Here is a 27373-nt window from a genome sequence, read left to right as displayed (position 1 = left end):
TGCTCCGCTCCAGCAGCAGCTCGGCGTGAACCACGACCACCTCCGAATACATGGCCGCTCAAACAGTACGCCTCGGCTTTACTCAGCTATAAGCCGACAACAGAGCACCTGCTGCAGGTAAGAGCCGCCCCCGCCCTACGGCCGGGCTCAGGGCCAGGTGACCGCCGGAGGGCCAGCTTTAGAGGGAGGGAGGGAGACGGAGGAGGGAGGGAGACGGAGGAGGGAGGTGAGGGCCGAGGCCCGCAGCACCTGCTCAGCCCCAGTACCCACGGCGCGGGAACACAGGGCGTGAGGCAAGGCGTGAGACCAACCGCCCCCTCTAGGGGGGAGGGGGAAGAGGGAAGGGGGCGCCCCCGCCATTTTGAGACGGGCGCAGCGTGCCCGGGGGCTGGGCTCACCCCGCCATTTTACGGGCAGCCCTACAGCCCTTCGGGGGTGGGGGAAGTGGCCTGGCCCAGTTCCACCCGCCGCTCGGCTGGTAGCGGCCAGGCCGCGCCCTCCTCCCCCTCCTAGCTCAGGTATCAGGTGAAACTGGTCGGGTGTGGGGTAGAGGCAGTGGTGGCTGGAGCGCGGCGGGAGGATGCCTGCGCGCCGCGGGCTGTGCCTGCTGCCGCTGCTGCTCTGTGCGCTGCTGGGAGCCGCTGCTCACGCAGGTGAGAGGAGGAGTGCGAGCTGCCGCCGACGGGTGCTAGAGCCGCCGGCTCGGCTGGGTTCAGCTGGCGACGGCCGAGCCCTCCCAGGGCTCCGCGGGTGCCGCGCTGGTTGCTCGGCGCCACTCGGCTGCGGGTTGGGCTGCGGGCGGTGGCGCTTCAGGGGGGAGCGGTGCGGGCGGCACGGCGGGGCTCTTGGCGGGCGAGGCGCGGCGCGGCGCGGCGGCGCTGAACGGCGGCGAAGAGCAGGTTTCTGGCCCCGGCTGGGGTGCGGGGAGCCCGGAGCGGACCGGGGGAGGTTGCCGCGGAGTCGAACGGGTTTGGAAAACTCGGGCCGGTGGCTGTGGAGCTGCCGGGACCCGCGAGGAGGGCGCTGCCGGCCGCCCGGACTCCCCGCCAGCTGGGGAAAAGCAGCTCGACGGGCAAGCAGCCGGGCTCGGCTTCCAGCCGCCTTTGGACTTCTGCGGCGCACGGAGCTGGCGGCGAGGGCTGCGGGACCGCAGGTCCTGCGCGGGCTCTCCGCGGGAGCTGCCTGGCACGCGTGGCCTGGCTTCACCCGCATCGGTGCTGTATCTAATCTGGTTCTGGGCTAGCAACCTGCCTAAAAGCTGTGTATAAACATAAAAAACCTTAAAGACCGTGTTCTCGCTTTTGTCCCAACTCTGAAAAGCTAGGATTTTTTTTTAATCCTAATTCTTGTCTTTGTTAGTTTATATTATTGCTTATTGAACATAAGTGCTGTTTGGGGAAAAAAACCCGTAGTCATATTAATATTTCACTGCCTTAAGGTTCATGTTTCACTACCTCTTATAGTAAACCCCATTGCCATATCTATACATGCCTTTGCACTGAGTCCTGTATTTGTTCATCCTGGGCTTATTTACATAATAAAAGTGTATGCGTAAATATTATGTAAATGTTGAAGCCAAGCTTATGGTAGGTCCTATTTTCTCAACAAATAGATACTAGGTAAGTGCAAATTTTGTTCAGAGCGGAGTTTCTGATAGTAGGCTGCCTCTTAATATCCTAGTTATCTGACCTGGGAGCCGGGGCGAATTTGCAGTCATGGGGGGGGGAGGGGGGGGGGAGTAGTCTGCTTAAAGGTTTTAGCTGGCTGCTTGATCTTCTGGAGTAGGGAGGTGAAATGAGCTGGAAGTGTGATCCCATCCCAATCAAGGGAGATGCTCTGTAAGCCAAGGGGACGCAATTGTGTCTGTTTCAAACAGGCTAATGCCATTATAGGGTTGTGGTGAATCTGAGCTGCAGATCCAAAAACCAGGGTAATCTTAACCTTAGTCCTGTGTGGGTATTACTACCATGACCTAAGCTAGTTAATTTGGATACTCTGTGCTGCTGTCACTTTTGTGTCTGCAGGGTAGACATAATCCTTCTTTTGGTATGCAGTGGGTTGTATCTTCTGGACAAATGTCTAAGGTATTGAAACAGTCTTTTGTTGTGGGAGGAGAGTATATTTTTCCCCATGATGCCAAGGAAGCTTTTCCCGTGGGCAGATTAGCAAGTCGACTGCATTCTCTGTATGTGAGTCAGGCAGGGTGAAACTCAGCTTGGAAAACTCAATTGTTATGGAAAAGTGCAAGCACGAAAGAGTAAGAAAAGGATGTAGCAAATGCACATACCTAACAAAGGATTGGTTGGTCGGTGAGGGAGTGTTAACTACAAAGAGAAACAGAACAGAATTGTCTCCCTATATGGGTGCCAGCTGGGCTAACAAACGCTGCCCAATATCTGCAGTCAGAACTTTTGAGGCTGGAACTACTTGAAGTCAGCATAAAAGCAAGACTTGGTCTCTGAAATCATGCAGTTAGCTTGACTATGTCCTCAAAAGTAGAATAAAACAAACCTTTATTCTGTCACTCTTGTAACACTAAGTCCTGTCTGTAGGTTACGTGTCCGTCAATCCACTTTATTATAGCTCTTACTCTTTTGTATCACACTAACACTTCAGGGCTTTTTGGTGAGCATTTTTTTTTTTTCCCAAGCCGAGCTATGACGATGAATTGCAAAGCATTGCTTTTTATCTGATCACAAAACATTAATAAGAACTAAGTGGTAGTATTTACCAGTATTCTACTGGTAAAGTCTTTGGAATGGAATACAAATAGTATGACTGCAATTTGATAATATCAGCTACTTACTGATGGACAGCTGCTTAACATAGCACTGTACACTGCACTTTATTACGGTACTCTGAGAACTGCTGTCAGCTTACAATAAAGGGTCTACTTCCAAGCATCTCTGGGATCTCTCTTAGCTAAGCTATAAGCCTGCCTAGGTAATCATCATTTACGTTATCTGATATCTATGTAAGCTATGTTCTTCCAGCTGGTTTTATGGCTTCTAATATTCACGGCTTGGGTTAGGGACCCAGGATTTCTGTATTATATGAGTAAACTTTGCAATCTTTAACAGTATTGCTGACATAATCATGTGGCTTGAAGATCTGAGAGCAGGATTTGTATAATTCTGCACTGTTATAATTATTCCACATATATGCCAAAATGACTGGCATTTGAATTAATTTTCTTTAGGACTGTTGTTTTGTTGGTATAATTTAGACTTCATGCAGTCTACTGCAAAGATTTGTCCATGTCCTTGTACTGGCAAAAAGTCTTCTTACACCTCAGTTTTCCAGTGAAGCGTGCCTGTGCCTGGAGCTTGTCAAATCCTTGTTAAGTGGAGCTAGGGTAACTTAATTCAAAACTCTAAAGAACACCAATATATGCTGTATTTCTGTACACCTCTTTAGGAGGTCACACAGTCTAGACAGGACACTAATTCTGTACATCTGGCTTTTGCAGTAATAACTTGAAAGGAACAGCTATCTAAAGTTGGGCTACTTCTGAAAATCTATACTGGAAAACGTGCAGATTTGTGTATTTACATATTTCTTGTGTGAAAATTCTTTTCTTAAACTTTAAAATGTAAGCATTTTTCATTCTGGAACTGTATCAGAGTTACTATTTATTGAATAACAATGGGGCCATCCTTCAACACTGTTCATGGCTTATACACAAACCTCAAGAAAACTCTCACTTTATACTCCAGTATAAAGGAGTATAAGTATAAAGGAGTATATATACTCCAGTATAAAGGATTATAAAGGAGCTCAAGAAAACTCTCCTTTATACTCCAGTTGAGATTTTCTGTGGCTAAAATAATCCACAAATATTGATAGAAATTGAGATAAGGTTAAAAATACATCTCCCACAGACAGTCAAGTTCCGTGTCTGTATAGTTTAGCTTGGCAGATGTCTGACTTTTTGGAACAGGGGGAGTTCATGGACAGTATCTGCTTGTGCAGTTTAACTTCTTAGTGTGAGAGGATTGTGTTGGGTCTGGAGGGTGTCTTGGGGGGTTCTGGACTGAGCCATCTGAAGGCTGTTGTACAAGACAGAGCAGTCAGGAATGGCTGGCTTGCCCATATGGTTTGTACGTCCCTGTGGCATTCGAAGAAGCAGAGCAAAACTTGAAGCGATAGCTGTCTCGTGTACGAAGCAACCATAGCTGTCCGCTTTACCACCTAGCACTTTGAGTAGAAACTGCGGAGATTGGCTGACCATCTTGGCCACGAATTGGAAGGAGATCTCAGATGACTGGCCCTGTTGCAGCTTCATGCACAAAGTTAGTCTGTTCAAGTTTCAATTCAGATATGGTGTAGCATGCATCTTTCCTTCCCTAGAGATCACTAGTGCTTAGCTTTTGGCATTACCTTTTGACAGTTTCAGTTCTAGCTTGTCTGAGGACAGCATGCTCTTCTACTGCATACCTGATTTTCAGGCTGTCTAGAACTGAGGAAACTTCTATTGCAGCTATGTTAGCCTGCTGCGAAGTTTTATGAGTCCCAACACTTGGGTAATCCTGCACTGCCATGTGAAAGGATAATGGTGACCTGTGGTACTTGAAGCAGTTTCTGTTGTAACTGTTCAGATGGTAGGAGCACCTGACAGCCATTTTAACAAGGTATTTTTAATCTCACTGGTGATGTGGAAAAGCATTTTGGTTGCTGATACAATCCTTGAATAGGGATATGGGTTGTGTTTTGGATAATAAGCTTAAAACAAAGGGAAGAAAAATTGTCAAGTGTATGAAAACCAGTTTTAATTTTTCTGTTGATGAGGCCTTCTTTAATTCTTTAGAGTAAATAATGATGTGTAGTTTATTTTTAAAAAGGACAAAAAGTCTGCACTTCAGTAACAGCAACTTCTTAATTTTTTTTTATGGTTTTTTTTTTTTTTAGAGAATCGTGGAACCAGCAGTTCAAAAGGAAGAAGTTTTGCTGGCTGGAAGGCTCCAAATACAAATAATGCCTCTGAAGAGGTCTACGAAGTGGATGAATTTGCAGCAAAAGTCCTCACAGGAAAGCTGACTACAGTTTTTCTTCCCATTGTATATATCATTGTCTTTATCATTGGTTTGCCAAGCAATGCCATGGCCCTCTGGGTCTTTTTTTTCCGAACGAAGAAGAAACATCCGGCTGTAATTTATATGGTTAACTTGGCATTGGCAGACCTTCTTTTTGTTGTCTGGTTCCCACTGAAGATTGCATACCATGTAAATGGTAATAATTGGCTATTTGGTGAAGGTCTCTGCAAAGTACTTGTTGGATTTTTCTATGGAAATATGTACTGTTCCATTCTCTTTATGACGTGTCTCAGTGTGCAACGGTATTGGGTTGTAGTGAACCCCATAGTGCGTTCAAGAAAGAAATCTGAAATTGCCTTGGGCATCTCCCTTGCTATCTGGGTACTGATTTTGTTGGGCACCATTCCATTGTATCTTGTTAATCAGACAACATACATTTCAGATCTTAACATTACTACCTGCCATGATGTATTGCCTGCAAATGTTTTGGCTCATGACATGTTCAGTTATTTCCTCTCACTTGCAATTGGACTTTTCTTAATCCCAGCTCTCCTCACTGCTGTCGCTTACATACTAATGATTAAGACACTGAATGCTTCCATCTCAGAAATAAGCACTGGGAAGAAACGAAAAAGAGCGATCAAACTCATTATCACTGTCCTGTCTATGTATCTCATCTGTTTTACGCCTAGCAATGTGCTGCTTGTTGTGCACTATTTGCTCCTCAAAACCTACAGCCAGAGCTATCTGTATGTGTCGTACATAACTGCACTGTGTCTTTCTACTTTGAACAGTTGTATTGATCCATTCATCTATTACTATATTTCAAAAGACTTCAGATACAACCTTAAAAATGCTCTTCTTTGCCGAAGCGTGCGAACTACACGGAGGATGCAAGTGTCTCTCTCATCGAGCAGGTACCTCAAGAAATCAAATTCTTATTCTTCAAATTCAAATGGGACCACTAAGTCAACCTACTGAGTTTAATCCTAGAAGAAAAGTGAACTTTTATTACGACTGCTGAAAGGATGTAAGTGACAGAGTTATTTTGTACAAGAGAGTCTGAAGAAACATCTTTGCTTTTTAATTACATTGAAGCCTGGCAGCTGCTTACCCTGTGTAGAAATCCAAAGCAGATAAATCCTCCCAGTAGACTGGAAAAAATAATGATGTTTCTGATGCTCTGCAAAAATGCTGCTGACTTGGAAGTGAGTTGTGGTTGAAGATATTTTCGTTCAGTATCGAAGTTGTTAAGTAACAAAATGTCACTGGAATGTTATGTAGTGTTGCTAGTATATTTAATTAACAGAGAAATCTGTTTTGTTTGGCTTTAACTGTAATGTGTTAAACAGTTAAACAGATTGTGTATGTAGGACCTTGCTCTGTGTACCTGCTTACGCTGAACATTATTTGAAACCATAGAGAGAAGGAAGGGAGAATCCATTTCACTATCTTGGTGTGGGTCCAGCAATGTGACTGCTTATTATTTTTAGTATAATGTAGTTTTATATTGTTTTCATGTTGTAAATACTAACATGGCAGAAGCCTGTAAGGTTATCCTGTTGAGTGGACAAGCTGAACTTGTTGTCAGCTAGCACTGAGATAAAATGTTAGTTGAGATTATGCACTGTTACTTAACGCTTGCCTGTACATGATCTTAAATGGGGCTATTTAACAAAGTTTTGATGAATAGCTATTTGATTTTCATATAATGTGCCTTGTATTTTTTAAGATATCTAAATAAGATTTTTTTTAATAACACATTTGAGTTGGGTGCTTTCTTTTATGCTTTTACATGCTTTTCAAAATGCTGAGTTGTTCAACTTGCCTGGTTTCAGGTAACAAAGATATTATTCCTAATAGTAAATTAGAAGTCTGACAACTGTAGCTGTAATGTCTAAATAGGTTAAGTAAAATTTACCTGATGATGCATTTCATTATAGCAAAACTGTTCCCTTATTAGCAGATAACTAAAACCAAACAGTTCCTAACTGTGGGGGAATAATGAAATATAAACAAACACATTAACAAGATAGCAAACTTCAGCCCCAGTGGATTTCTGAAATACCTTAAATCCTCTTCCCTCACCCAGAATATTTGTGACGACTCAGGAATATGGAATCGCATGTACTTTTAATCTGAAAAGCTAATGGGTATATGTTTGGTTGTAGGATTTAAATGCATTTTTTCAAATCTTGCAGTCCTGATAAGTTTCACCAAGTTGTACATTGAACTCTCATCCAAGTGACCTATCTGGGACTTAGGTGTAGCTGGCTCCTTATGAACACAAGCAAATGGAAAAGCCCTCAGTCCAAAAAGTGCTCTGGGACAGCTGGTATATAGATAAAAAATATTCACCATTTCAAATATGGAGAGTAAGGAAGAAGGCAGATTGAACTGTAGCAAGAATTTGAGCTGTCTTGTACAGCTTAAAAGCCATGAGTATTGACATAATAAATCATGTTTTTCTGTGTAGTAGTCTGTTCCTTCCCTTGTCTTGTTCTTTGGTTTCCAGTTCTCTCCCTACTTTGGTAACAATGGGTTTTTTTCCCTATACATAATAAAGACTAAGAGGTTTGTTTAATGCCTTTGCTCTCTTATGTCAGGGATTAATTAAGCTCTAGCTCTCCTTTTGTCTGCTGCAGTCTTGTCTACTAACTCTTAGCTGGTGCTTAGTATGAAAGTAGGATGTTGTGTCGTGGTATTTCAGAGGTCCAAGCTAAAGTGACAACTTGTATTAACGAATGTCTCATTGAGGAGCAGAGAGTTTACAGCTCTTTAGGTGACGTGGAACACAAATGCTTCTCAGGCATGAACAGTTTGTTCTTCCTGTTTCTTGACAAAAACTCAGGGAAATAATTGCTTATTTACTACTGAACTGAAGATGTAATGCAGCATCCTTACTGGAAGATAACTGTACGTAAGAGGCCATAGTTCACTGGAAGGATTTGGGAAGAAGGGAGTTGCACCGTCCTCACAAACTGCTGTCTGAACTCTTCTTTTAGCCTGTGTGTGATAAACAGAATATGAGAATGTCCTTTGTCTGCTGAACAGCCCAGTGCGCTTCCTGCTCTGTATGCGGTACTGAATAACACGAAGGAAGGGCATCCAGTTCATGTGATTACAGCACTACCTGTGTTCTGCCAGGGGTCCAAGGGTTACAGGTTGTATGCTGTAAAGATGATGAATTGTCTGTGTATGTCTATATAATATGACAAAGATATTGCTCATGATTAATGGATCACTGGTAAATTGCTGAAAAAGAATATGCTTAATATAGCCAGTCTTTTGGGGGACAGGATTTATTTCTTGTCATTGTTTAATCAGAAGTACACAAAATAATGCTTGTATTTATACTCTCACTCTTTGTTCTTCCTTTCCCGTTATTGATGGGATCAGAGTTGGGGACTATCAGATAATCAATCAGACTACCCACTGCAGCTCATTAACCACTTCTCCCTTCTAGGCTTCTTCATCTGTGGATCGACAAAGCAGTTTGCAAGGAAGAATCTTTCATCTCTTACCAGCAGCAGCAGCAGCAGCAGAGGTCTGCCAATGACCTGCGTAAGAGTTAGACGTTACTGCAGTGTTGTTGAAAGCTTTCTGAGAAAAAGTTTTAATTTATAGATTTTAAAAGGAGGCTGTACTACATGTGACAAACTTTGGAGAATACTATTCAAAGAGACCACAGTCATCTAGGTGAAGCTTATTCCTTCAGACTATGCTCACTGGGAGCTGAAAAGATCTTTTAAGTCTAGTTGTTTTTTTGCTTTTCATTGCTGTTTTAGTGATACCATCTGGGTTCGTGTCTTTGGGGGGTGGGTAGGGAGGAGCATCTTCCTCTGCATGTGACTGTTGTGGGGTTAGGAGGGGAAGAGAACTGGTATTGAGAATTTAATCAAGCATCCAGTTGCTTTTATGATCCGTATGTTCTAGATATACAATGCTGCAAGTGGGTCTGTCTTTGCTGCAACCCAAGTGCAATGAGGACTAAACTAATCTGCATAATTGTTTTGCTTTGTGCTTTTATTTGTCCTTGAAACAAGGACAAATTGTGGGAAATTTTTCCCACCTGTAGCTGCTTTGCAAATCCTCATCCTGAATTTAGTGTGAATTATTTTGCTCCAATTAACAGAGCAGATAGACCAGGTTGGTTGTTCAATCGATTTGAATAAATTCCTTGAATCGGTGCCTGCGCAGCCAGGTAGTGATGGTGCAAGAACAATAGCCCAGGAGTAATTTATGTGCACAGTGTCATGGTTTCACAAGCAGCTCAAGGACATGGTGCAGCTAAAGAGAGGTGGACTAGTCTTTCCCCTATCCTGACTGCTTGATCACACTGTTACCTTGTACTGTCACAAGCATGTGCGACCTTGGGGTGGATTGGATCAGCCCTGGGTTAAAGTTAAACTAGGAGGAGGGAGGAAAGTTTACTTTTGACTTGGAAGAGCGTTTGGCTGGTTTGCTGGATGAGCTCTTGGCTCAGTACAAGGGAGAGGGTCAGACTGTGTATTTTACCACCAACACCTGCTTGCACTGCATGACTACAAGGCAAGTTGAAGCAGAGGAGCTGTGAAGCCTCTGCTTAAACTCCTAAGCAGCAGGGAGCAAGCCTCCACCTATGACTGTAGGAATGGCTCTGCTGGCTCAGGTTGAGAGTCCATCCAGCTCAGCCAGGGTAATCTGCTCACCCATGCCTTTGGAGGTCAACAAGACAGCAAGGTATTGAGTGACGTGTCAAAAAACAGTAGGACTGCTGCACAAGGCACCTGGCCAACATACCAGATGTGCATAAGATGTGGCCAGGGAAGTTTGTTGCTTTGCACCATGCCGTGCTATGGGACTGTTGAAATGTGCTCTGAAGTTCAGAAAAAAAGGAGACAAATGAAGGCCAGGGGAGCTACACTCATTGGCATCTGTGAGGAAAGCTGCTGCTAAGAAGGATTAATCTGTAACTCAAAGAGCATGCGTAACAGCAACAAAAAGAAGTTACAGGCAGGTACCCAGGGAGGAGTAGAAACAGTACAGGCATGAATCATATCCCCCACAGTACTCTCCCAACATCTAGTTATTTTCAGCATGAGAGTTTCCTTAAGTCTGATTTGGCTGGTCTAATTAGTAACAAAGTGCTGTTGGGTGTCTTGCTGTGAAAATCAACCTCATTTTATTTGCTTTGAACCAGGATCCACTATCCTCACTTGGTGGCCCCTGGTTCTTAAAGGAGAAGAGGATGTGAATGAGTCCCTAACTGTCTTGTCCAGTCGGTTGCAATTTTGAAGGCCAGTATCGTATTTCCTCTCTCTCAGCTACTTTGCAGGTTGAGGAGCGCTAGCCAATTCAGTCCTTCCAGTACAGCCACTGTTCAAAACGTGATAATCCTGTTTCCTTTCTCTGAGACCTTCCTGTTCCCATACACGGTCACCAAGCTACACGCAGTGTTCAAGCCATGGATGGTACAGTGATGACTTCTGGTTTGCTCCCTGTTACTTTCCTAATAGCCCCTAACATTCAATTTTATTTTATTTTTTCCTACTCCTGAGCACTGAGTTGATGTTTTTCGTGCAGCTGCTTGTAACTGTATCTCTCTCCTGAGTGGTTACAGTCATTTTGTAAGCCATAGTTCTATATGTCAAGCTAGGATGTTTTTCCCTCATGCACCTCACTTTACGGTTACTCAGTTCATTCACCAGTTCATTGCTCAGTCAGTCTTACAAGGTTCTGCAATTCTTTGCAGCCTGCCTAAGTGCTTACTGTCTTGACTAACTTTGTGCTATCAGCAAACTTTTGTTCCTCACTGCTCAACCCTCTTCTGACCATTTATGAACATGCAGAACAGTCCAGGTCTGGCACCACACTGGTGAGTAACTGGCATTGTGAAAACCGATCATTTTTCTGCTACCCTGTATTTCTTTTCTTGTAATCAGTTATTTTTCCATGAGAGGACCTTCCCTCTTATTCCATGTCTGCCTAGTTTTCTTTAAAAGGCTTTGATCAGGAATTTTGCCAAAAGCCTTTTGGAAATCCAGGTAGACTGGGTCTGCTGGATCACCCTTATCTCCACATGCATCTGGCCTCTTCCAAGAACTCCACAAGGCTGTTAAGCCCAGAGTTCCCTTTACAAAAGCCGTGGTGGCTTTTCCCAGAAGGGTCCAGAAGTTCCTTACTGATGTCCCTTAGACTTTTCACTGGTTGCTCAGTACAGATATTGGGCTTACAGGACTGTATTTCTCTGGACACCTCAGAAGCTTCTTTTAATTATTGATTACAGTTGGCTCCCAGTATTCAAGTATAATTTTGGCAAGAGGTAACACACTTCTGTTACTAATTTATCTGTTTTGTCCCTGAGTTTTCTCAGGACTCCTCAATGAACACCATCTGGGCCTACCAAGTTTAGCATTCATTTTGTCTAACTGCTGTGATGACTGAAGACATGTAGCGCATGTCTAGACGTGTAGCTGTCCTGGGAATCAAGCAGCATAATGCCTACCTATCATAACAACCCTTAAGGGACCCGAGTTTCATTACAGATGTGTTTGATCTGTCATGGGCACTTTGAACATGGTTAATATACAGCATCAATGTGAAATTCAGCATGAACACAGTAGTCATGGTCATTTTGATTCAAAAACAGCCAGGAGAGTATGTTACCTACATTTTTTCTCAGGAGTGATAACCTACTGTAGACTTGCAGATAAACATTCTCCAGGCACTATTTGCTGGCAGGACCAGTACAACAGGCTGGCTATATAGTCAGCTCTCTGTCATCTAGGCCAAAGGAGGTGGAGATGCTTCAGATAATGGCAAAAAGACTAGTGATTATGAAGGATGCATTGAGTGCCATGCAGAGACACTGTGACAACCCCCTTGAATCCATCAGAACTCACTGATTCAGTGCTAGCTTGTGTGACTTAGGCTTCATAGTCATTTAAATGTGTCTGCAACTAGCTTCCTTGGTGGTCCAGCCTGCTCTTTGGTGGCTAGGGAAAGGAGGAAAGGCTTATCTGTCTGTGTGTACATGGAGCTAGTTAGGTTCATAGCTGCACTGGAGGTCATAAACCACCTGGGCTTGCTCATGTGGTGCAAACACCAGAACAGAGCCAGCTCAAGGGTACCAAGGTCTACCTGGGATTATCTCTGCCGTAACTGAGCTACAAAATTCTGTCAGAGCCAAGCTCCAGTGTCTACACTTCAATACAGAGGCTGCATTCCCAAGTGCAAACATAATTAAAATGTGTTCACTCCCATCTCTCCAGGTACCCTGCTTCCCTGCCACATACACTGCCAGCTGTTGAATGCTACATGCTACCTGTGGTGGCTGAATGCTCACCTGGGTATTGTGTTTTGCCACAGCATAGAGCACCTGCAGGAGAGAACTGGTGCAATTTCTGATCGCCAGAGCCATACCAGCAAGAGCCCTAATGTAGCTGTAACCCAGAGGCTGCACCTTTGCTGGTAAAACTTGCTCCATCTGGTCTCCATGGGACTATTACGTTTGTTGTAAAGCACAGTCCTGCTGCTAACGTTGTCTGTGTTAGGAGTGCTTTACCAGTGCAGTCTGCTGGTGGCATACTCATCACGTGGACTAAGCCTTGTTCCTTTGTTTGTTTTGAAAGTGTTAATAATATGCAGTAAAAGAAAATTAATGAGCTCTGTGGAAATAGTGGACGAGACGTTGTCTATATTTTATGGCAGTTCTGAAAATCAACATACAGTAATTCTTAAGGTTGGCAGAATTTTCATTGCCAAACCTTGTGTGCCAAACCTTGCATTCATCAAGTGACAAGTGCTCCGGCTGAGAATGAGCATGAGCTGGCACATGAGTGGATGTCTCTCTATTGCAGTTAACAGCTACATTTGGTTCAGCAGCTGCACACTGGCTTTGTGCCTCACCTTCAAGGAGCAAACTGCTAGGAACTGAGTGTTCAGCCTGGTTGAGATTGAAACCTTTGTGCAGTTTATTTGATTTCTCCCCCCATTATAGTGCTTGCCAGCTCTCAGCTGCTGGAAGAAAGTGATGCATGGACGCAATGCAGTGGGGAACGCCATTAGCATTCATGCTTTCTCCACATTGAGTCTGAATTCAGGACGGTAGGTACTCCTGGTGCTGTGGTTTAGCAGCTGGGTTCGTGCTTCCCCCAGCTGAATGTCTGCGATGGTGACTGTGCTGTCACAAAATCCTGTGGACTGCGGGATGCAGGGAGGTAGAGCTTGTTTGCATGGGACCTGTGTCTGTATTTCTGAGCATGTGGGAAAATGGAGTGATTTAACATGGGAAAACAAAGAATATGCTGCTTCTTTGGAGAGGCTGACCCACTGAATAAGAGGAAATGAAGGAAATAATTAACTTGTAGAACATACATTAAAAAAATAAGATGCAATGGGTAGAGGGAGTTTCCTGAAAGTCCTGAAGAGTCTCCTGTGTCATGCATGTACAAAAGCCAGGGGGATATGAAGAAAACACAAGAAGCAATCAATGAGTCAAAACAGCAGTGTCGGCTGGGGAGGGAACACTATGCTCTGGTGCTCACTGGATTTAGCTGGCAATGACTCAGGACTAGTGCATACTTCCCGTTTGACACATCATGACCCCTTGACTTGTTACCTTCAAATCCCAGTCAGGCAAACCCATATGGCTTTCTGTGAGCAGATGAACTGAGCGACATGGTTCACAGTGTAAAAATATCCAGGGTGAGCCCTTAGCACTAATTCAGGACGTGTTAGAGACAAGTGGTTGCTGTATCGCGTTCAAATGACGTTGCCTGCTTTTGGTCAAAATCACTGATGTCTCTCCCTTAACTTCAGGAGTACAACTGGAAACACTGGAGGTGGCTGTATTGTGGTGATGCTATTTGTGAGCTGGGATGGAGGGTGCCGTTACTGTGAAGAGTGATTTGATGGTAAAATGCAATGCTAAAAGGAAATTGTGGAACTGCTCTGTCCATAAATTATGAAGACTGCACTGTTTGTGTTAGGCTGGTTGCCTGGAAGCTCCCCGTGTCACTACATGTGGTTAAATTGGTAGAGTCATGAATACTACAATAGTAGCTGGTAAGAAAATCCTCACTAAATGTCTAAGTTGCTGCCAGACCCTGGGAGAGTAGCCAAGGCCGAGGAGCCTTGCTCAATTCTGAGTCCACCAGCATGAGTTTCTTAGCAGGGCCGGTGATGGAAAGCACAAAGGAGATCTCTAAAGGTGATCGCTGGTACACTGTTTGTCAAGGGGCTGTTTGGTCTGATGTCTCTGAAGAGTGCAGATGGCTTTGTTCGGGTTTGCTACTGAAGGATGTCGAGCTGGCTCCAACATCGACAAAACTCAGCCCAGGGTGAGCTCTGAAGAATTAAATTCTGTGGCAGGAGCCGAGAAGGGGCTGGAGAAGGAGAGAAGGCAGGAGAGAGGGGAGAGAGTCTTCCCGCAGCTACATTCACTTTGGTAACTGTGTTAGGGCAGGGCATGGGCAGGCAGATAGGGAAGGTCCTGGCTTTAGGGCATGGGACAGCACAGAGTGGAGATACCTCTGCCAGAAGTGGGGAAATGCCAGTGCCTGACTCTGCTGCTAAGGTCATGGCTTCCACTGCCTACACCTCAAATCAAGATGGTGGGGCTTTAGATAAGAGAGATGTCAGCAGCCCTGTTGTTTCAAGATCCTTTTGTCTTCCATGTGTGGTTTAAGTTTAAACAACATTTGGTACGAATACCAACCCTAGAGTCACTGCTGGTTGCGGGCACCCAAAGACACTGACCCAGACCGGTCAGACGTGATCAGGAAGAACAAGGGCTCCACAGGGCACCGTGGCCTGAGGACCATTCGGGGGCTTGCCCACTTAGTGGGGTCACTGTAGTGTGCACATGGCGCGCATCCTGTGCCAGCTAATGCACAGTTCCCCTTAGCACGAACTCACAGTGCCTTTGTGCTGGGTGGTTCATTCCCACTTCAAAAGAGAGCCAGCTCCTCACAGTTAGTTTGCACTTGGGATGGGAGTGAGGACACACATCTCTGCTTTGGTATCTAAGCATCCTGTATGGGTAGGTAGACATCTGCAGAGGGTAGTTCAGCATGGCTAACCTAGCAGCCTCCCTCCTTCCTCCCAGAGCATCCACTTCTCCACTACTTACATGAGGAGCCAAAGCCACTGCATTGAAGTCAGAGATGCGAGCCTCTCCTTGGCTCTTGTGTTTCCATGGAGTAGAGCGTCCACTTTGAATTCACATCTTCACTTTTGCATATTAACCTCCTAGCTTAAGGAGACTTGCAGTATGAGCAAGTGCGACCATCTCAGCGGACAAAGGGCACAGAGCACGACGTGGGAGTGTGGCTTCTCAGCCAAGGGGTAGAGGTACATGCCATGTACCAGCCAAGCTGTCTGCCCAAGCCCAGGGAGATCAGCAGTATTCAGGAGCTGACTGAGGACTCTATTCATCAGCTGGGGAAAGAATTTTGCGTATAGAATCATGTTTTGTTTCATTTTCTGAAAAACTGCAAAAAGAGCTGATACTGTGATTAAAGGCTCCCTCTTCTGTTTCTAGCTGCTATTGCACATTTTCTTTAACAAACGTACACATGTGAAAGACTTAATCCAGGTTTCCCTGTGCTGTGCAAATAGTTTTGTAATTCCCCATTTCAAAATGCACATATATATCTGACGTTAGAGAAGGAGAAGGACTTAACAGATGATATTAAATATCCCTTCTAAGCTTGGGATCAGGGAAGGAGATTGCCAAGGAGAGATATGGGGCTCCTGGAGAGTATCTTTTGAAGCAGGATATTCTCACGGTATCTCCCAGTCTCCCTCATTTTTCTTGGATCTAAAACATAGTTAAAATGAAGTCTTCCAAGCATAATCTTATCTGAACAAAAAGAGGTGTTGTTGCTTATCTCCTGTAATCCGCAGGTTTCTGAAATAGTATAACATGCAGAAGTTTATTGTCAGTGATAGCTGATTTTTTTCATTAATTTTGCAGCATCTGAGCCCATGTGAATTTTGCTGTCATGGAAATGTTGCTTCACCTGCAAATGTCTGGCTGTAATTTAATGCATGTTTACCACGGCCATTGTAGCTACAGATAACTTTGTCCTGGTGAATGTGGTGACTCAGGCCACTTCACAAGAGTGGACTCAAGTAAGAAATAGATGTATTTCTTAGGTAAGGAATGAATCTCGTCCATCCTTTGAGCAAAGGCAGAGTCCCATTTACACCATTTTTTAGCAGCCTTTCATCTTCCTCAGTGAGGAATTGTAATACTCTTGCAAGATGCTACAAGTGCACTTCTGTTTGGTTTCAGAGGCGGGACTGAGGGTGGGATGCAGCTCTTGAGCTGCAACCCATCATGTCAGGTGAGCCAGGGACAGCTGAGAGTGCTGTACCTGTCCCATCAGAGGGGCTGCATGGTTAGAAAAGATGGTGAGAGCACCTGCCTTTCATTTTACCGCAAACTTCTCTTGACTGTGAACTGAAGAATGAACAATGGGGAATGCCTGGACTCAAGTCACCTGACAAAAAAATCTGGATACTTTGTCATGTCATCATTTAGGAGCTTTCCATGGGTCAGCAACATCTGTAATTTTGGTTGTTGGAAAGAAATTGTTCATTTGCTCTGTGAGTGGCATAATTTTACTTAGATAACACTTAGAATAAAAGACATCAATGCCTGTTATACTTGTTTCAATGACCACTAGAAGACAGAACATGTGCGTGTAATTAATAAAGGCACCATAATTAGAGGGCTGTACAGTTAAGACAGCAGTCACTACTGATATGATACTGGTTTATGCCATACTTCTGCCACAGTATGATTCCAAGGAGTCTTAACAACCTCAGGTGTTTGAGATTGCTTCTTTCTATCTGCAAATAAGGACACTTACACTTTTCTACCAAAAATGAACATAGTTAAACACTCAACACAATGAAACAAGGTGATAGCACGTATTTGCTCCTGAGAACCTGCCAGCCTTTTGTATCTGCCAATTGCCCCAAGAAACAGAAATTCTCTGGAAAAAGAGAGCAAGGAAGGATGGTGGTATCATCATCATGCTTTTTAGTTCAGGGATGGCAATGCTTTGTATTATCAAAACTACATCTGAAATCTCATTTAATACCAGTCTCAGTATTTGTGTCAGTGTATAGTCTTGCTTTCTCTGGACATACCAGAGGGACGATGAACTTTTAAACAACCTTTAAACAATGGCAAAAGAATTAGTTTGGAAAAGACTTTCCGTAAAGGTAAAATCTGATTTCACTCTAAAATCACTGCAAAAAAGGCAGAAAAGTACTTGCAGAGGAAATAAAAGCTTAAATTTAAGAATGTTGCACATTACATCAGTCACTGACATTTTCCTTTTCATAGCTCTTTGGTCAAATATCTGAAAAGCAGATAACAGAAATTCATATAGTTCTGATTATGAAGGAATTTCTTTTCACAGAGATATATGCCTCTTAGAAGGTACAATATAAACGTTATTAAACTCTTAAGGATAACAAATGTAGAAAGCTCCTGGGAATCAGAGAGTTTGAATGCAACCTATGCAACGTTCTGTGGCTGAGAAAGGGTTTAAACAGCATTATGTGGCTCTTTGAAGTAAAGAGAGGACCCACTGATCAAAGGTGGAATATTGTTCAGCGTGGCAAGGAGAAGATGAGAAGGAAGCTCTGTGAATGTGACACCAGCTCTTTCAAGGCTTTGTTATAGGGGTACTTGGAGAACGGGGGAAGAGCAATAAAACATTACTCATCCTTTTAGAAGGCAACAGAGCAGTAAATTTCTGAGTAGATTTGTGCATGATCGCTCTGTTTTCCACAGCAGACATGATGACTATTTTTAGTGGCACGTAGACTAAGTAGATAATTGCTCTGTGGGCTTTCTATCTGTCAAAACTTTTACTCACCCATTTTAACTCACTTCGGTGATTTTATTCCAGTTTATTTCCAAATTTTGATAACATATTTTAACCATGATATGTATTGGTTGAGTAATAGTTCTGCAGTCACTTGTGGCTGCTGCTTCTCTTCCAACATCTATCTAATGTCTTTGTTTTTACACACTAGAGGTGTTTGCTGAAACCAGTTCCATTCAGACTACTTCTGTGCATCTAATATAGCGGATGGAAAGTGAGCTAACTGATCAGCCACAAAAAACAGGCTTCCCATAGCAAGATCGTGGGAAATGATGCACAACCTCGTAAGAGAACCTCATGCTGCAGAGTGAAACCCAATGAGGTCTGCTGGAGCTGAGGGAGTCCCTTCCTGCAAATGCAGGGGCTGAAAGACTGCACGAGTGTTATGCTCGGGAGGCACAGAAGCGAGGATAAAAGCAGCAAGGAGAACTGAAACAGGGGGATCAGAACAACGCTCTCCGGCAAGCGCTGGCAAAGGCCAGAGAATGGGTTTTGCCGTTGTTTGAGCTGTGTCCAGGGACACAGAAGTGCAAGTGTATTCTCTGTCACCGTGCCAGGCTTACATCTAGCCTCTCAGCATCTGGCAAGCCAGGTGACATAGGACTGTGGTATGAGACAGGAGAGCGTGTGACCAGGGTGTGAGCCAGGAGACCAATATGAAGCCCGTGGGGCCATCATGTTGTTTGACACGAAGGAACCCCACCACTGGCCAGCGGCTTGGACGAGGTACCTGCCAGGGCTGGTGGAGCCAGGAGCTCCTGCTACTGCCCTGCAAAGGTGAGGGATGGAGGCACCACAGCAGGGTGGTGTATCCTGCTGGTACGCCTGAGTGTATCTGCACAGCGCAGTGTATTCTTAGTTTCTCCTCCAAATGGAGAGAAAACATGCAGCCCCAAATTCTAAATAAACTCTAAGGTGTGAAGAAGAAATTATGCCTGTTGGCTTTCTCTGTTCCTCCCACCATCTCAGCTGTTTCTGGTTTGCACATGCGTGCAACTTGTCTCTGGGCTATTTATGGTGTTCGTTAAACTTGGAACAACCACCTAATTTCCTTGTCTTTTAAAGACAATTAAACCAATTGTACCTTACAAACATCTGCCTCTGTCTCTTAATTTACATCAGCTGTGAACACTCAGGCTGGCTTCTGCTGAGACATGCATTGCCTCTGTAGTGTTGGTCCAGCTCCATTCCTAGTACCATCAAAAATTCACTTTTCTAGAGCAGATCCCTCAGAGCAACCATAGCTGTAATAGCCATGAGAACATCCATGGAGGACTGCAAGCACTTTTTGCTCTCAGAGTTTTGCCTTCCTATAACCTCGTCCTGGAAATTAATGTTTTGTCTACCTTGGACTTTTTAATGAATTTTCTCCCTGTTCCAATATTACTGGGACAGCCATTTAAACCACAGAGTCCTCTAGGAAAGCAGGGACTGTCAGAACTAGTGCTGCTCCCACATTATTGTTGGGAGATTTTTTTTTTCAGATAACATAAGAATATAACTGGCTTTTTATGTCAGGCAAAAGCTAGTTCTCACCTCGTAACCTGCTAGGAACAGTGGCTGATGCAGGTATGTAGGAAAGAGGACCAGGGTGGGGCAATGCTGGTACTTCCCCAGAATACTAACCTAGTCTCCCCTGACTTGTGTTTTGGAGATGTCTTGAGGACATAAGTTTTTGTATTTAGTAGTTCTCAATAAGTATTTCCCAGGAATCTGTCACAGCCAGCAGTTTAGCAGCTTAAAAATGTTCTTCTGCTTGTTTTGAACTAGGCTGGTTTTTAATACTGTTTTTTTGTTTCTCCTTATTTTTGTATTGGAAAAGACCATGAATAATTACTTCTCACTCACCTTCTCCATACCACTCTCGAATATACGCACTTCTTTCATATCCCCAATTATGTCCTCCTGCAGACTGACATGCCTTGTGTGTTTAGCTGTTTCAACACAGAAGCTGTTTCTTTGCTGCTCTTCTCCTTATCTCTTCTAATCCTGCCATACAGATTGTAAGATGAAGGTAAGAGGACCACCATGATATCGAAGAAGTAGGCTTCCCTTGGACTTATTTAGTGGCATAAAAACACTTATGTTTTTCTGGTTTTTATTTCTTTCCTAATCCTGTTTGTTTTCAGATTCTTACTGGACCAACATTTTTGCTTGCAGTAAACCCAAGATTTTGTTCATTAATCGTAACAGTCAACTCAAAGTTCAGAGCTGTGTATGAAAAACTGAGTTTCCCCATGTCACCTCATGTTTATCTATGCTGAATTTATCTGACACGATATCACTCAGTTCCATGAGGTCCTTCTGGATTCTTCACAGCTGGACTTTAACTTCCTCTCTCTGTATAGCTTTATATCAACAAAACCCCTATATCCCTTCATTATTCATTCCCTTTCCCAGATCACCAATGAATATGTTGAATAGCACTGACCCCAGGACAGATTCCTGTGGGACCCCCTTGGTGGTGTCAGTTCACTTGTAAAACCCAATAATTTATTTATTTCCTATCTTTCAGTTAGTCATTTACTGTGTGAGTCTTTTCCTTGTATTCCTTCCATGGCAGCCTTCCAAGCATGGCAAGCCATGGTTGCCTTCCATGGCAGCCTAGTTTCTTTAAGAGTGAGGAATGCTTTCTGGGAACAAGGTAGAGAGTAATCAGGGAGGTCAACCATCATGGACTCCTTCAGAGAACGCCAGTAGATTTCCATTATGATGACTTTTTACTTTTCCCCAGTGCACTGTGTTTAGTCATGCTCCCACCCTTCTGGTTTTCAGGCTGGCCTCTACCTCTTTACCTAATACGGACAGCAGACTTAACGTTCAGCAGCTCTCTGGATATTGCCTGGCACCTCTCCACTTGGCATTGTACTTGCCAGGTTTCCGTGCTGTGGTCCTGAGGCAGATTTCAGCCAGTGGCTCCCATCATTCATCCACCTCAAGTTCCTCTAGAGCTCCGGGGTGGATACCATCCAGTCCTGGCTTGTTATGGCTTGTTTTGAGGATCTGCCCTACAACATCTTCTACCTACACTTTGGTTTTTAGACAGATCATTCAGCATGTCCCTTTCTCCATCCTGTGGGAACCTCCCCAAGCTCCACCATAGTGAAAACACATACAAAATATTTATTTCGGTTTTCTGGTATGGCCTTATCTTCTTTAAGCACTCCTTCTATACCCTGACCATCTACTGGCCCTCAATGCCCTCTTCAGGCTTCTTGATCCCATTGCATTTGGACAAGAATTCATGGCTGTTTGCAGATTGCTCCTGTAACAGCTCTGGAGCAGATTACATTACTCTGGTCTTTTCTTCCATTTACCTCCAAACAGTGGCATTGGTCTTAAGTGCTTGTGCTGGTTTTCGCTGGGATAGGGTTACTTTTCTTCATGGTAGCTAGTACGGGGCTATGTTTTGGATTTGTGCTGGAAACAGTGTTGATAATACAGGGATGTTTTTGTTATTGCTGAGCCGTGCGTACACAGAGTCAAGGCCTTTTCTGCTCCTCACCCCACCCCACCAGTGAGTAGGCTGGGGGTGCACAAGGAGTTGGGAGGGGACACGGCTGGGACAGCTGACCCCAGCTGAGCAAAGGGCTATCACAGAATCACAGAATCGTATAGGTTGGAAAAGACCTTTAAGATCATCAAGTCCAACCATAAACCTAACGCTACCAAGACCACCACTACACCATGTCCCTAAGCACCTCATCCAAACGTCTTTTAAATACTTCCAAGCATGGTGACTCAACCACTTCCCTGGGCAGCCTGTTCCAATGCTTCACAACCCTTTCAGTGAAGTAAAATTTCCCAATATCCAGTCTAAACCTCCCCTGGCACAACTTGAGGCCATTTCCTCTCGTCCTATCACTTGTTACCTGGGAGAAGAGACCAACCCCCACCTCTCTACAACCTCCTTTCAGGCAGTTGTAGAGAGCAATAAGGTCTCCCCTCAGCCTCCTTTTCTCCAGGCTAAACAACCCCAGTTCCCTCAGCCGCTCCTCATCAGACTTCTGCTCCAGACCCTTCACCAGCTTCATTGCCCTTCTCTGGACACGCTCCAGCACCTCAATGTCTCTCTTGTAGTGGGGGGCCCAAAACTGAACACAGTATTCGAGGTGCGGCCTCACCAGTGCCGAGTACAGGGGCGCGATCACTTCCCTAGTCCTGCTGGCCACCCTATTTCTGATACAAGCCAGGATGCCATTGGCTTTCTTGGCCACCTGGGCACACTGCTGGCTCATATTCAGCCGGCTGTCAACAAACACCCCCAGGTCCTTCTCTGCCAGGCAGCTTTCCAGCCACTCTTCCCCAAGCCTGTAGCGTTGCATGGGGTTGCTGTGGCCCAAGTGCAGGACCCGGCACTTGGCCTTGTTAAACCTCACACAATTGGCCCCAGCCCATCGATCCAGCCTGTCCAGATCCCTCTGCAGAGCCTTCCTACCCTCCAGCAGATCAACACTCCTGCACAACTTGGTGTCATCTGCAAACTTACTGAGGGTGCACTCGATCCCCTCATCCAGATCATTGATAAAGATATGAAACAGAACTGGCCCCAACACAGAGCCCTGGGGAACACCACTTGTGACCGGCCGCCAACTGGAGTAAACTCCATTCACCACCACTCTTTGGGCCCAATACCATTGGGCCCAAAATTCCATACCATTGGGCTATTCCATACCATATGACGTCATGCTCAGCATATAAAGCTGGGGGAAGAAGAAGGAAGGGGGGGACATTCGGAGTGATGGCGTTTGTCTTCCCAAGTAACCGTTACGTGTGATGGAGCCCTGCTTTCCTGGAGATGGCTGAACACCTGCCTGCCCATGGGAAGGAGTGAATGAATTCCTTGTTTTGCTTTGCTTGTACGCAGCTTTTGCTTTCCCTATTAAACTGTCTTTATCTCAATCTAGGAGTTCTCACTTTTACCCTTCTGATTCTCTCCCCCATCCCACTGGGGGGGAGTGAGTGAGTGGCTGTGTGGGGCTCAGTTGCCAGCTGGGGTTAAACCATGACAGTCCTTGGCACCCAATGTGAGGCTTGAAGGGTTCGAGATAACAACAGATTTGATGGGAATGTGCTAGATCGGATTTATAGCTGCTATTGCTGTTTAGCTATTAGTCGGCAGGCTCCTGTGCTTGCCATGGGGCTTGCTTGCCCTACTGTATAGTAGAGTCTAGGGCTCGTTAGTGGCTGCTTTTTGTTTTCACTGCTTGCTGTACTGCTGTACTGCTTGTCATCTGACTCTGCTGTGCCTGGGAACATGTTGACAATAGCAATGGCGATGCGCCTGGGCTGGCAGGTGGCCAGGGCATCGCTGCTGTTTCTGTGCTGCTGTACTGGACAGGCTGGAACTCCAGTGTGAACTCGAGTCGAAGGGACTGTGACCTGTGGATGAGTCCATGTGGGAGCAGGACACCCCGAAGTGTCTGTGGCTGTGAATAAGTCCACACCAGAGCAGGTACATCTCAAAGCGTCTGTGGCCATGGTTATGTCTGTGCCACAGCAGGTATACCTCTGAAGGGATTGTGGCCCAAGGATAAGTCCATGCTGGAGAAGGTACTCCTTGAAGCATCTGTGGCTGTGGATAAGTCCATGCTGCAGCAGGTACAGCTTGAAGCATCGTTGGCTGCGGATGAGGCCATGCTGGAGCACCTGAAAGCGTGTGGCCATGGATAAGCCCACAACAGAGCAGGTACTCCCCTGGAGGGACTGCAGCCATGGGTAGGGCCGTGTTGGAGCAGGTTTACTTCTGAAGGGCCTGTGGCTGTGGGTAAGGCCACGCTGGAGCAGGTATCTCTCTGAAGGCATTGTGGCCCATGGAGAAGGCCACGCTGGAACAGGTGCACCTCAAAGCAACTGTGGCTGTGGATAAGTCTATGCTGCAGCAGGTATATTCCTGGAGAGGCTGTGGCTCCTAGATAAGGCTCCACCTGGAGCAGGTACAGCCCTAAGGGACTGCAGCCTGTGGATAAATCCAAGCCGGAGCAGGGGCAAAGGGAGGAGTTCATTGCCATGTTAAACCTGATGGTGTGGTCCAAAAGGACCAGGGGTGGAGATTGTAATGGAAATACCTTTAAATTGTCATAACCCAGGATTTGAGTTTCATGTCATGGGAATTACTATAGCAGGAACCACCCAAACCAATGGAGGAGAAGCCTTACAAGAAGCAGTGCAAGTGCAGCAGTGACCTGACCTGAGCTGGCTTTGGTGCCCAGTAATTCCACACAACGCACCACCCCTCCTGTCCTGAGTGACCACCGTAACAGATGGAGCCCAAAGTCATGGACTAAATGAACTCCGTGGACATTTTGTGGATATTTGTGGACATTTTAAAGATGTTTTACAGGGGTGGTCCATAGCCTAAGGGAATGATATCTGTGTATTAGATCAAAGGATGGGAAGGGGAATGGTGGTTAATGAGGACGTATTGGATAGTGCAGGACCTGAGCATGATGTAAATGGTATGGAATAAGGGGTGGAGAATGCGCTGGTTTTGGCTGGGATAGAGTTAATTTTCTTCATGGTAGCTAGTATGGGGCTATGTTTTGGATTTGTGCTGGAAACAGTGTTGATAATACAGGGATGTTTTTGTTATTGCTGAGCAGTGCTTACACAGAGTCAAGGCCTCTTCTGCTTCTCACCCCACCCCACCAGCGAGGAGGCTGGGGGTGCACAAGGAGTTGGGAGGGGACACGGCTGGGACAGCTGACCCCAGCTGGCCAAAGGGCTATTCCATACCATATGGCGTCAGGCTCAGTATATAAAGCTGGGGGAAGAAGAAGGAAGGGGGGATATTTGGAGTGATGGCATTTGTCTTCCCAAGTAACCATTACATGTGCTGGAGCCCTGCTTTCCTGGAGATGGCTGAACACCTGCCTGCCCATGGGAAGGAGTGAATGAATGCCTTGTTTTGCTTTGCTTGTGCGCAGCTTTTGCTTTCCCTATTAAACTGTCTTTATCTCAGCCCATGAGTTTTCTCACTTTTACCCTTCCGATTCTCTCCCCCATCCCACTGGGGGGGAGTGAGTGAGTGGCTGTGTGGGGCTTAGTTGCCAGCTGGGGTTGAACCATGACAGTCCTTCTGAACTTTCTTTTCCCACAGCAGGTGGTAAGTTTGGGATGCGTTATTAAGGGCCATTAGTGGAATATACAGCCTGAATTCGTCAAAGTGTGTGCTTAAATCCCATTATTTTAACACTGACCTGTGTTAAGCACTTAAACTCTCTGCAGAGGTTATAGCTCTAGCTAACAAGCTGTGGGCAATGGGTATTTCTTTTCTCTGTAATTTTTAATGATATTACTTCTTGTTTGGCTTGTTGTTGATAATGCAGACCCTTATGTGGAGCTTGCTGTAGTAATGCAGTGGTGAAACATCTGCGTATGTCCTCGAGCAGTCAGGTGGGAGTCTGTCTCCCTTGCATGCTGCAGCATGAATCATTTTGGTAGTCCTTGCTAGCATGAGCTCTGGAAGCAGCAGTTCTTCAGCAGGACACTAAGGGGCAGCCCCAGACCAAAAGAAGTTTTCCTCATTTTTATATATATATATATATATATATATGCACACAAAAACTAAGAGAAAAACTTTATTTGCTTCATTTTTCTGTATTGATTTAACATCAGCAGTGCCCAGGAATATTGAATCAAGTTGGTCTGGAGTGTTTTTTTTCTGTTGCATATTTTGGTAGGTATTTATTTTAGCGCTGGTGATAAGGAAGGTGAGTTTATTTGCCAGTTATCTCAAGACGGGCCCACTTGAGCACACGGCTTGCAAACAGAGCAGAGAGGATGGAAAAGATGCAGTGAGCTCTGCATCTGGAGCCTTGGTGGCCACCCGTGCATCATGGCATGGCCAGGCGCATGTACAAGCATGTAGTTGCACGAGCCAGAGGCCTTCACTGCTTGGAGGCACTCCTTACCATCAGAGAGCTAGTCACACCAGCCCTAGGAAACCCATTCCCAAAGTAACAGCTGCTGTGTGGACAGTTGGAAACCAGGAAGAAGGAACTGAGGCAGGACTCACTCAACAGCCCACCCGGAGCCAGAGAAAACCTGTGGAAGGTTTTCCTACTAGCACAACCTGGTGGGTGACTTGGCCACCATCCTGTGACACAGGATCACCCCCTGCAAGGAGAGGTCCCAATAGTTATGAAGCATAACCTGAACCTATCTGCAAAAACCTTGTGGAAGGAACTGGACGTTGAAGTGAATTAGGATGAAGGCTGCTTCATGTTGATATGAGTTCAGATTAGGAAGAAACATGAGTCGGTCAGAACCAGCGTGTCTCAAAAGGGTGGATTTGCCTTATCGATCGGTGGATTTAACACAAAGGGAATTACTGTCTTGGTTTTGTTCAGAAGGTGATGTATTGCCAAATACTAGCTGTAACGTGAGCTACCAAAGCCAGCTGGCGCGAGGTGCGTGTTCTCTGGTTTCGGGGAGGGGGGAGAGCTGCTCTGTGATGGGACCCCCTGCCACTGCCTCAGGCAGAGCTGGCTCCGACTGTGTGTCTACACCGGGGTATTTTACACTACTTTGGCATCCTTCCTTGGTGTAGTTAGACTGCATTGAAGTAATATATGACTTGACTGATACACAACTGGGTAGATACATGCTTCAGGGACTTAGGAAGAAGAAAGGATTGTATAGCCAGAATATCCCTTCAAAACGCCAGTTTAGGGTTAATGAAGGCTTTCTAGGCTGTTTTCCAGATAACAATACATTCCTATACAACGTGATGTTGCCTTCACAGGCTTGTAACGGGTGATTGCTCACAGATGGAGGAAATGGTGGCTGATTTTCTGGGAGGAGGAGAAGGGAGCAGTAGGTGGTAACCCAAGTCAGTACCTCAAGTATAGACAATGCTCCAATTTCTGTCCTAAATGAGAATCACAAGAGAAATTACCACTATGGGAACAAGCAGAGTTCAATGATCTGGACATTTCAATGAAGAAGTCATTTACGTATTTGGAAAAGAAGTGTACAATCTTATCCAAAACAGGACTCGGCAATGAGATCAGGATACACTTCAGTTGGACAGCCCTTGAAGTGTAACCCATTGAAAAAGATGCCTACAGAGTAAACCACCAAATTTAGGCAGTAAAAGCTATTAGCAAGAGCTTTAATAGCTCTTTGCTATTCTGATGCCTGTGGGATCACAGCAGTTAAAAGTCTTGAAGATGTGAACCAGAACCTGTGCGGAAGGGAGACATGCCTGATGTAAAGGGATAAATCAATCAACCACCCAGATACGGAAACAAAACATAAATGAAAATGCTAACGGTCCTAAAAATGTAAGAATGTTAATTATAACTTAACAAGAAATACTGGTTCAAATGTAAGTCTCTTATAAGCTCTTTAGTCTATACTAATAAGCTCTTTAGTCTAATCTAGGCTCTAATCTCATGTAAGCTTTTTAGTGTATAGTTTATCTGTCCTTCTGAGCCTTGCAGTGTT

The 27373-nt window shown here is 45.0% G+C and overlaps 1 protein-coding gene and 1 long non-coding RNA gene across 2 annotated transcripts; both read left to right on the top strand.

Annotated features, from left to right (window-relative positions):
- The first annotated feature begins 259 nt into the window (after positions 1-259).
- F2RL1 (F2R like trypsin receptor 1) lies at positions 260-7541 on the top strand. The gene is made up of 2 exons (XM_075527287.1): positions 260-653; positions 4909-7541. Exons 1-2 carry the CDS (start codon positions 581-583, stop codon positions 6012-6014), a joined length of 1179 nt encoding a protein of 392 aa, XP_075383402.1. The 5' UTR covers positions 260-580; the 3' UTR covers positions 6015-7541.
- Positions 7542-10848: 3307 nt separating this feature from the next.
- LOC142421921 (uncharacterized) lies at positions 10849-24138 on the top strand. The gene is made up of 3 exons (XR_012779008.1): positions 10849-10890; positions 13015-13121; positions 24046-24138. It is a non-coding gene; the product is annotated as an uncharacterized LOC142421921 (long non-coding RNA).
- Positions 24139-27373: the final 3235 nt, after the last annotated feature.

The sequence above is a fragment of the Mycteria americana genome, chromosome Z, assembly GCF_035582795.1.
Source record: "Mycteria americana isolate JAX WOST 10 ecotype Jacksonville Zoo and Gardens chromosome Z, USCA_MyAme_1.0, whole genome shotgun sequence".
Classification (NCBI taxonomy): domain Eukaryota; kingdom Metazoa; phylum Chordata; class Aves; order Ciconiiformes; family Ciconiidae; genus Mycteria; species Mycteria americana.
This window is presented reverse-complemented; position numbering and strand designations above follow the sequence as displayed.

Coding starts and splice junctions, on each gene's coding strand:
- F2RL1 (XM_075527287.1), top strand. CDS start 581: ATGCCTGCGCGCCGCGGGCTGTGCCTGCTGCCGCTGCTGCTCTGTGCG. Junction 654..4,908: donor GGGAGCCGCTGCTCACGCAG/GTGAGAGGAGGA, acceptor TTTTTTTTTTAG/AGAATCGTGGAACCAGCAGT.